At 51.5% G+C, this 11203-nt stretch overlaps 1 protein-coding gene across 1 annotated transcript; it reads left to right on the plus strand.

Moving 5' to 3' along the window:
- Window positions 1-2195: 2195 nt before the first annotated feature.
- Window positions 2196-10668, plus strand: LOC144137795 (innexin inx2-like). The gene has a single exon (XM_077669780.1). The coding sequence runs from the start codon at window positions 2393-2395 to the stop codon at window positions 3476-3478; it is 1086 nt and encodes a 361-aa protein (XP_077525906.1). The 5' UTR covers window positions 2196-2392; the 3' UTR covers window positions 3479-10668.
- Window positions 10669-11203: the final 535 nt, after the last annotated feature.

Here is an 11203-nt window from a genome sequence, read left to right on the forward strand (position 1 = left end):
TATTAAATCAGCAGTCATTAAAGTCCTAAGTATTGTTCCTTTCGACGCGGTTTCTAATGCAAGACATTTAATTACGTTCCTAATTGAGAGCAACTTTCTATTCGCAAATCTGAAGCGCAGTAACCTTATTGCGGACTCGTAAGACCGGAGTGAGGCGTGTCATACGCGTTGCACGTATAATAGACGAGCACCAAAATCGTAGTTAGACATGTCTGGAGTTAGTCCGGTGCTCCCTGAAAAAAAATCGTCTAGGAGCGTTTCTTCTGATTCTTTTTATCTCCGTATAAACTGCTGCCGGCGATGTTCATATTCCTATAAGATACGTAGCTCCATGTGAGTTTTAAATTTCTCACTTTTTTTCACCTCAGGAATCCGACACTATATTGTCACGATGCCAAAGACGACGCAGTTATTTTCCAGGAAAACAAGTTTATTGGAGCGAACTTGTGCTCCCCTAACAACTCAAAGAATACACAGACGGCGAAGCAGCAGTCAGCAGAGTGACGAACGCTAGCGAGCGTCGGAGATCGGAATCCCGCGGCGTCTGCTCTACGGGCTTTTATCTTTAGGCGCGAGTGTTTCTCATACCGTCGATTTACATCTAGAACGTTGTAGATCAAAGAAGATTATTCGAGGCTAGTGACGTTAGGGCGAGACAGTCTGCTTATCTAAATGTGATAGCCCGTGCGGCATAAAAATAAAGAATGAAACACGCGCTTCGCTTGGGACACGTATAACATAGCCGGGCCCGGCCGGGTAGCAAAAACATAACATAAAAAAACTAACCCAGTGCCTAGTTCGGGACAATATATATTTTAATTTAAAAAATGAAATGTAACGTTAATGTTACGACCTGTTCCAATGTTGGAAATGGAACTGCATGGAAAGCGTTCTTTTCGCAGTAAAGGAACTTGTAACGGGAACTCGTTTCAAAATCAGGGAGGAACGGGGAACGAGCTTTCGTTCCTGTTTTAGAAGAACGTGTACAACACTGGTCTCGCATGAACGCGAAGGCACAGGTCTAGAGGAGAAGGTCCTTTGCGGAGGTCCCTCATCGCATCCTCGCGCAGGCGACTCACGCCAGACCACTTTCGAGTCAAGAAGGGCTACTCGGGGCAACGTGGGGGAGCGCCGAGTTGTGGATCCGGCTGCGGTGCGGTCACAGCTACGATAGTTGGCGAAGGTTGAACACGGCGCCGCGCCGGATGAGAGGGTTGGTCACGGTGTGGCATTCGCGGCACATTCGGGGCGGGAAATGAGGGATGTACCGGCGGCACTTCTGTCGTGTGGGCTGCATAGGAGAGGGATTTTTCGAAGGAATTTTACTGGGATGGAGAAGGTTGGCTAGAAAGGCCGGGTGCTTCTCTCGAGATGCTATTTTTAGTCGCGTTTGTAGTGCACGAGTATACGAAAAATATTTAATTCTAGTTCGTGGAGAAAGACTATTCAATGTTCGTGTTATTTTCTCTGCATGCGATCTTTTGCAATGCGCGACCGTTACGACAAAGCAAAAACAGCAAATAGTGCCGAGCTATCACCCCCACCAGAAAAGCGTGACCTTGGAGAGTGTCCCCCGCCCTGCGCTCTCGCTAACCTTGGCGGCTGCGAGGTCAGCGGCACTCGGCATGTGACGTATCGCTGTGACGTCCAGCTTCCCTCGAACGCGGAACAAGATGCACGCCGTCACAAACCGGAAGGCGGCCTCTTGGCTTGCTGTACGCTCGACCGTTTCCACGCGACGCTGTCGACCCGCGCACGCGGGCGCTGACGCAACAGCGGCAGTTGCTATCGGAGCTACCCCGGAAACAGCCGCCAAGTTGGTGGACGACCCCCCAGCTTGGGCGCCTCGCAGAACGCCAGCCGGATTGTCTTCCTAACCCCGAGCGGCCTCCGCGATTTGACCCCCACTCTCGCGTAGGGGGAACCCCGCTGGCAGAAAAGGCCTGCCCTTTCCCCGTACTCCTCTTCCCGCGGGAGGGGGAGAGGGCTGCGCACTCCGGCGCTCGAACAAAAAGTTCGAACCAGGCGCGCTCCTGGCCACGCTTTGATTGGGCGGTTCGCATCACGTGACGCGGCTGCGTGCGTTCCGGTTGGTTGCGCGTCCCCTCCCCGGGCGGATGCCGAGGGGGCTGACGAACAACCATAGAGAAATAAAAAATTTCTTTCTCTATGGAACAACTTCTGCAGCCGGCCGCGCGCTCCCTTTTGACAGCTGCGTACAAGTTTGGCGCGGCTCGCTAGCGGCCCGAGGCCGAGAGACATTTCGCCCTCGCCCTCCTTGTGTCTGCCAGAGCGGGAGCGTACAATGTGCGCCGCCGCGCCTATTCTGCAACGAACGACGGACGCTTCTCTCTAGGCGAGCGCCGAAGCCGAACGCCCAACCGTCGCAGCCATGGACAAGCTGCTGGGGGGCCTGAAGAACCTGATCAAGATCGACACCATCGTCACCGACAACCAAGTGTTCCGGCTGCACTACAAGGTGACGTGCGCGGTCCTGATAGCGTTCAGCATCCTGGTGACCAGCAGGCAGTACATCGGCGACCCGATCGACTGCATCAGCAAGGACAGCGTGCCGTCGCGGGTGCTGGACACCTTCTGCTGGGTGCACGCCACCTTCAGCGTCAAGGATGCGTGGCACAAGAAAGTGGGCGTCCAGATCCCCTACCCGGGCGTGGACACGTACACGCCGGGCGAGGAGCGCGTCTACCACGGCTACTACCAGTGGGTCTGCTTCGTGCTCTTCCTGCAGGCCGTGCTCTTCTACGTGCCGCGGTACCTGTGGGTGGCCTGCGAGGGCAACAAGATCAGCACCATCGTGCTGGACCTCAACTGCCCCGTGGTGTGCGACGAGAAGCGCTGCAAGAGCCGCCGCATGCTCGTCGAGTACTTCGTCAACAACATCGGCCACCACAAGATGTACACCTTCTACTACTTCCTCTGCGAGATCCTCAACTTCGTCAACGTCGTCGGCCAGATCTACCTGATGGACGACTTCCTGGGGGGCGAGTTCTCCACGTACGGGACGCGCGTCATCGAGTTCACCGACTGGGACTGGTCCGTGCGCTACGACCCCATGATGAAGGTCTTCCCCAGGCTCACCAAGTGCACCTTCCACATGTACGGCTCCTCGGGAGACGTGCAGAAGTACGACGCCATGTGCATCCTGCCCATCAACATCATCAACGAGAAGATCTACGTGTTCCTGTGGTTCTGGTTCGTCATCCTGGCCGTCGTGTCGGGCCTCGTGCTCGTGTACCGCTCGGTGCTGTTCCTCTGGCCCCCGGCCAGGTTCCACGTGCTCCGCTCCCGCGCCAGACTCACCAGCGCCGCGTACCTGCAGCGCGTGCTCGACCGCTGCCAGCTGGGCGAGTGGTTCGTGCTCGACCTGCTCGCCAAGAACGTCGACGCCGTCCACTACAGAGACTTCATCTCGGACCTCGAGAAGCAGCTGGAAGGCAAGAGCCTCGAGCTCGTATGACTGGGTCCCGGGCCCGGCGGTTCATGTTAGAGGATCACCAGCTTTCATCACAGATACCACAATCCCATTGCCGAGTTTAGAATCGGAGAATGCGGAGCTGGGCAAGTATTTTTATTTCTCTAGGTTTCTCCGAATCATTCGAGTTTTTCTAACTAGAAAGGTGTATTTATTACTCTTTTTGATAACTTTTACAGCCCTTTTGGCTCAAGAGTCGAACGAATTTTGATGGCCAGCAAAGTTTACCGCCTAACGCCGCGACGGCGGTTCTGGCGCTCTGTGAATTTCTCTAACAGTACTTCTTTTAATTTATACCGGAGCTTAGTCACCTCGCGCAACCTCTACATTTTCTACGGAGCAATAATGCCCGGTTTGTTTAGCGCCGCGTGCGACTGAAAGCAGCCAAGCGTGCCGAAACACGCGGAGAACTCGGTTCAATCGACCGCCCTGTACGCTCACGTCGGCAGCGTCGCACCCGTGATGCATTCGTCGCAATAAGCTAATGCAGCCTCTGTCTTGCACATAGACGTGTCGTGCAACGCTGCCGTTTTACAGTGCCTTACCGCGGGTTGAATTTAACCCGGTTTTCGTATGGCGGGGTACGTGGGAGAAAGCTGGCGCTCCGTGTTCGTCGTCGTGCCCGTCTCTCCGCCATTACCTGACTCCCAGCAGCGTGGGTGGAGATCGATAAAAACGCGGCCGCGTCCCCCTCTCCGGTGGCGCCGAAACGTCGTCAGCACCCCGCAGGCCGGAACGCGCGGGCGCCCACGTTTTTCCCACGCGCAGCGCTGCGATCCGTTGACAATGGCATCGAAGACAATAGCCGGGCTTGAAGAAAGGCAGCGCAGGGCAAATCAATACACGCGAGTAGGAAAAGTACTCGTACTCGCGCTTATTGTTCGGCTGCATCGCTTTTGACTGGGCTTAGTGTGCCAATTACCATCGCCGCTAAAGTTGGCATGAAAATATGGGGCATGGAAACTTGCATTAAGAGGGTCCGTGTGAATCCGATCGTCTCAGGCGGATTGAAGAAAGAATTGCTTTGTCGCCTGCTGCGGCAGGAAAGGTGCCGTTGTAGAGCGATGTGTTTTTTTTTCAGCGTCGAACACTGCGGTTTCACGTGTAATTGCTGCACATACGATGCTCTCTTCTTCACAATACCATTTCGAAGCCTGCAGTGCCTTATATTTTTCGCTACATTAACTGAGAAGTGAAAGTCGTGCCCTCCAATCACCCTCGGAAAGAAAGAAAAAAAAAACGCGCTTGAGGGGAACGGCGCATCTCTACCTTTTGTACAGCCTCATAGAGACAGTCGCTTGGGGTGTAGGAGGACGGTCCCTTAGGTTAGAATAGGTGATATTCTGTCATGTTTTTTTTTTTTTTTTGGGGGGGGGGGTGGTTCGCGTTTGTTTTTTCCGGTCTTTGTGCCAGCTCTCAGCGATGCCCACGGGCCGACCAGACAGACAGCAAAGAAGAAAAAAAAAAGCGAAACAGAAGCGGCCCAGCTCAAGCGTGCGGAACATGCGCCGTATTTCAAAGCTGGGCAGCCTGCCACGTACATTGTCCTTGGAGCACCGCGACAAGGCCTTTCAAAAGTGAGCCATAGGCGATCCCTTGTTCCTGCGTTTAATGAATCGAGATCGGAATCGCTGCGGCAGAAGGATGCCGGTGGCGGAAGGAGGCACGTGACGTCGCGCGCTGACGCAACCCCCCAAGGTCTCTTGCCCAACGCGGCAGCGGAAAAGTCGTGCGTGCTCGCCGCATGACTTGAATTCTCGGTGGACGCCTACGCCAGCGCATCAGCCGCCGAGGTCGACTTGGCACCGCGCTACACGAATTCATTCCGCGTGCCCAGAGGCTGCGATTAGTCACTCAAATCTCTTCCCCTCCTCCGCAATCAATGGGTACGTGTTCATTCACAGCGCCGATGCAGGCTGCCCGAGTGCGCGCGTGACGTTCGCTCCGCATTTCCACCACAGGTGTAACCATTTTCATCCTTCACGCTGCTTCAAAGTGTCCCTCGAGTTAGCACGCGATAAAAATCTTTACTTGACCATCATGCTATGTGCAGACAACCGACGTAGCAGCCTGTCGTGAGCTATGGACGTAAAAAACCGCCGTTTCAGGCAGTTCGGCTGGCATAGACGTGAAATGACGTCATTATTGAACGATATTACGACACTTGTGACAACAGTCTGAACCAGGCGTCAGTTAAATTAAACAGCTTTCATGAATCCTCTCAACGGAAATATTCTTGCGAATAATAGCATTCCGTGTGTGAAGTTCCATTTGAAGCGACTGTTTCCCTTAATGTTCGTACAACTGAAGCGCTACTCGTCGTAATGTGGAGGATTACGCAATCCATGTTCTGATCAGCTTCACTTGCACTTTAGGCGGTGCCCCGAAGCTCATTTTTGCGTCTTTGTTTAGTAGGGAGTTGCAAACCTGCCGATTTACTTTTATTTCGCCATTCCTTCAGTTTCTGGACGTCCAAATGTTTATTGTGTCTCTTTTCATTCAACGGCTGCTTTTAGCCAGGCGCAGTTTGCCACTTTCTTACCGGTGCCATAAATAGAGACGCGGCTGTGTGCGCTATTTCGTAAGACATCTCACGACAAAAGCGACACGGCTGCCTGTAGCCCTTCAGCATCTCTAGGAGAGGACAACAATTGTCGAGGCGCGAGTATTGAACCTGGCTCGTCGTCCTTGTCGTGTCCGGTTTTGAGCGCTCCATTTCTCACGCCGTAATGCACCAACGAACCCAACGGTACATTTGACGGAACCTGCAGGCCGCTTCGGAGGCTGCTTCCTGCTGGCTGGCGCTTCTCCGTGCCAAATACCATTCGGTCACAGTGAGACCCTGCGCATTTGTTCGCGAACGTGCGAGGGGCGGTGGCTGAAATGAACCTCGTTGGAGTCACGGAGTCCACATGAAGAAAGTGCGCTTCAGCCGGAAATGAAAGGCAGTAACTGGCGGCTAATGTTTAGCTGGCGCCCCTAAGTGTTCAGTCTTGTCAACTCAATACGTTTATGTCGGGACCGATCGGATTTCGATGTGTCAGATCGAGCGACCTGCAGCACTCCGTTTCCTGCACTGATTCAGCTTGCTTCGCAATGGTACGAATCACTTTGCTGATCAAGCTCTTCGCCCCGCTCCCTATCAGGCGGTAAGCGGGCAGGTTTTACTGGCCAGGGCGTATATTTATCACGCACTACATTCGTGCCAGTAGCACAGAAGCGTCCAAGTTCTTCGCGCCCATTTTAGAAGCAGCAGCGCTGTTTAACCCGGCCGTGAGTTGTCCAACGCGAACAGAAACCTCCGATTGGATACAAAAAACAAAAACGCTTTCCGTGGTGGGAATCGAACCTGGGACACTCGCGTTATGGAAACGGCGTCCATCCGATTAAGATATCGTATCCCGGGCGCAAATCATTTCCTTTGGATTATTCGTAGCGCTGGCTTGGAACGGCCGGGTCTCCGACGAAGGCAGAGGGGCCCCCAGCTCTGCTGTTGCTCCTGCAGCTAGCCCTGATTCCAGTCATTCGTGTTGTGCGTGTTTCAATTTCACAGCTGAAACCTTTTCTTGCGCTTTACGTCCTCGTTTGTATATCATCCGCCCACTAAATTACGTGTCAAAGAAGCTTTCGGTGGCAATGACAAGCCGCTGCTTTTCGCTCCTCCCGAGTGCTGCCGTAAACGGTTGTAAGCGCGCCTTAAACGCGGTTCTCGGGGCTGCCTCGGTAGCGTGAACTCACCGTGCTCGTCATAAAAACCTGCGACGCAGCTGAAAGCCCACACATCACGGTGAACGCATGTGGCGCACTCGGAAAATGCGGAAGGTTGTCCGGGCAGCCCGCGCAGCTCTTGTGAAACCTTAGTTTATATTCCAGCCACTTGCGCGGACTGGGGAAACTCCTCGGAAAGCCTTGAAAGCGGGGACGCCAGGTGTGGTTAGTGACTAAGTCGTTTGCGGCCTGGGCAAGGCAACCGCTTGTGACGAAGGGAGACTAACCATTTCCACAGCCTGTATCGTCGGTTCGGCGCGAGATTGCGAAAATCGCCCAAGCGCCTTTAAAATGCCGACTCCTTACAATCTGTCCGGATTAGTCTGAGATGCTTCAGGGAGTGACATCACGGATGACCTGTTGTGATTCATTTGAGCTGCTTTACTATGTCGCGTCATGGATGATGTTCGTCACGTTGACGGAACGATTTTGCTGAGTGCAGGGTCGCTTTGGCCGGCGACAACAGATGCGCGCAGTCTCCTCGCGAGGCCACCTGGGGCGGAGTCGCCAGCGGCAAAAGAGTGTACAGCGGATCCTGTAGCCATGCTTTCTCCCACCTCGAAGCACAATTATGTGGCTGCAGGGATACGAGCTTAAGACTTTTTTTCTTTTCGCTGCACTTGGAGATTTGACATTTCCGAGGGAAGCTTTTTACTTTCCGCCGCTGCAAAGGCGCCGTTGTGTGTGGTCGTATACTGGTTGTTGGTGTGCGAGCTCGGCTGCGAACAATAATTTTGTTCGGTGCGAAAAGACCTGCAGAAGAGTACGCAACCGTAAATGCGGATGGCCCTCGTAATCGCGGCAAGTAAAAAAACGCCGTTTCGAAGCTTCTTTCGCGCAACACGCCATTCATTGCCCGTGTACAGTTTCGGCAAATTCCTACATCGCCAGAAACCTCGCCGCTGGTCGGGTGCATTGCGCAGGCCCTTGTGCATCGCAGTGCTACCGACACCACAATCAAGCGCCCCATTCTGTAGTTAGTCTCATCGTCGACGTCGGAAAGTGTGGGCCTAGCCTTCTGCAAACACTGCCACCGTTTCCCAAAGTTGAGCCATGCCTGTAATGGCCAGTGTGATATTTCATGTTCTACATGCCTTGTGAATGCGGTTCAAGTAACATAGCTTCTCACCTCATTGATGCCTTTTAGCGTGCTCAGCATTTGCCAAAGTGTATTTAGCGTGTTCTTTTTTTACTGGACTTCGTCAGTCAAGCTGGTGGCTAGATTGGGACAAGTACTCGAGTCCACATTATTTCATTTTTGGGTGGAAGTTTTTTATCCCTAAAATGTGCTGCGTTGAGGCAGCCTGTCATACTGTTGGTGACTGCGGCTGTACAGTTAACGTTTCACATATCAGCCGCTTGAACGGCTTGGCTGTGTGGTTGGTTTGTATCAGCTCACCCTGGAATGCGTGCGGGAGGAGTACCTAAATGAAAGTAATTTCGCGAATGTAGGAACGCTTTCCAGGTGCAATCGCGTCTCACAGTAATAACACGATCATTCCCGACGCAGTTTATTCCCGCAAACCTTGGCCATTATATATGCGCGCGCCGCATTCCGTAGCTCCCTTTTCTGTCGTGACCTTCTTCAGGCTGTTTGTAGACGTCGGTTTTTAGGCGTCGGGCGATTGGCATCGCAATGCTAGGGCAGTTACCGTTGTATTCCAGGCGATATATAATTGCCAAGGTTGTTGCAATGCTCTCGTAGGCGATCATGTTTTTGTTCTAATAAAACACCGCCTACTCTAACGACTATGTCCGTGTTGTGAATGTTACCCGATGTATTTTGATAAATCTTTACGCATTGTATTTGTCCCATGTACTCAGCGACGAAAGATGCGAGTGCTCAACAAAAGAACTCGCAACTCCACCTGCGTACTTGACATATCTCAGCCCATCTCCCGGCAGTGGCGATAACACGGGAGCTTAAGCGTAGCGCAACAAGGCGCCGGTTATGCTGTGCCCGTTCTCTCGTACTCATATCTTAGGTACAGGGTAGGAGAGTGTCTTCGGTGGTGTTTTTATCCCTGCTTTTTGACATCTTTACAACGGTGAATGCAAGTGCGCTGAGAAATTGCGACGCCTGGTTTCGAGTTGTAATTTTCTTCGTGAATATATGTGATTAATGCTTTTGTAAACCTAGGAACAAAAACGTGTGCCACCGATGCAGCGGCAGCACTACGCTGCTCCCGAAAACAAACAAACAAACAAACAAAAAACTGATATCTGCATTCGGTGTTACTTTTATCACTTTTCACAACAATGCACAAGCATACTAATTTCGGCACATTAGTACTGTTATTTAATTTTGTAACCTGTATCACTGTACATGTCTGGCGTGATTTTTGTTATCTTTTGCTCCTAAATTGTGCCAATTGTGTACTCATTTATTGTCGCCATCGTGGAGCGAACAGTTTGGTTTGCCCCTTCCATTTGTCACACTAAGAAGTTTTTTCGGCGCCGAGTTTTTTTTTTTTTTTTACGCTCACAGTTTTCGAGCCAGTAGACATGGGACGTCTGCTGCTTGCCACTTCACCGGTGTCTCTTGTTATTTCAACAGAACGAACAAATATGTGTCATTGTATGTCCTGTGTATCCACAACTACCCAGCATTTTATGTCATTTTTACGCACAATTTAAAGGGACCACTCTTTGTTTACAGATGTCCACGTCCTTCGGTTGTGTAAACGTCCCTATTAAACATAGTTTTCGTTCAATAAGTTTCATTCAGAATATTTCGCTATGTGCGGCTTATAAGCTCTGGACAAGCTGTAGACTGCTTAAAGAAAAAAATAAATTAAAGGTATCCCAGAAACGCTTGAGTTGGAGATCCCCGTTATAGCCAAATTAGGTCCCTTCAAATTGAAAAGCTTATTAAGAATTGCCTAGCCAGAGAGCACGAACGACTTAGGAACAACTTTAAAATTAGGTTTCGAAGCTTCCAGGCAGATCGCGTGCGTAGTGGCGAGCTTCACTTTTAGGTGCGAATCACCCTTCGCCTTTAATTCACAGATTAAACATTCAGCGCTTGCAAATGCTCATAGTGGGGATTTTGTTGTGATGAGAGCGTGTGCGTGTGTGTGCTCATGTGGATGTGGATGTGGATAAACCTTTGATACATTTTTCTTTGTACAAAAGGAGCATTGTGGTGGTTGTGCAAATGTCTTACGATGCAGTTATGTGAATGTTTTTAGGGGTAGACACTGGTTTGGGAACCGAAGTTCTGCGGTTGTGTGGATGTCCCGGGACGGACGCAGTTGCGTGAACGTTTTTTGTAAAGTCCAGCGTGTTTTTAGAAGTGGAAATTTTACTCGTGCTCGCTGTGTAGCACACGGCGGCCATTGTAGTTTGCCGCAATGACGGACTGGTTTCTCGGTTCAGCAAGGAAATAAAAAGTGACCGTTTTTGTACTTGGCACTGCGTCTCTCGATCGTAAATACAGTTGTGGACAAGTACCCGTGCGCACGACGTCTGCAGCGATTCATGACGCCGTTTGAACCTCTCGAAACAAGTTCGTTTTCTTTGCATGGAACCAGCAGAGCGGTAAGTCGGCGAGTTTGTTGTTATTCATACCTGGTCATAGAGACAAAAAAGAAGAATGTGCGTATAGAGAGGGAGAGGTGTAGCGTTTGTCACGTGAATCGAAACCGTCCTGTATTTACGCACAATCTTTTTCACTGTTCCACTGAGCATTGTTGTCGCAAGTAAACCTAGAATACTACGCCCAGCGTTTCATATTGCAAACAACACGATGCAATGGGTAAGTGGAGGGAGAAGGCGGCTGTGGAGTAGCATTTGCTAATTGTAGAAAGGCAATTGCATTATACGTGTACAGTCACAAAACGTTTATTTTTCCAGAATCCCCTTTCCACAGGGCCGATCTTCCAAATAAAAGCCGGGAAAACCTGCTAAACGCACAAGGGCCGGTCGCCAGGGCCGGGAGTC

This window comes from Haemaphysalis longicornis, unplaced genomic scaffold, assembly GCF_048455015.1.
Source record: "Haemaphysalis longicornis isolate Haplotype H1 unplaced genomic scaffold, Haemaphysalis longicornis Haplotype H1 scaffold_5, whole genome shotgun sequence".
NCBI classification, from domain to species: Eukaryota; Metazoa; Arthropoda; class Arachnida; order Ixodida; family Ixodidae; genus Haemaphysalis; species Haemaphysalis longicornis.

What these genes read in the sequence shown, in the direction of transcription:
- LOC144137795 (XM_077669780.1), top strand. Translation starts at nt 2,393, where the DNA reads ATGGACAAGCTGCTGGGGGGCCTGAAGAACCTGATCAAGATCGACACC.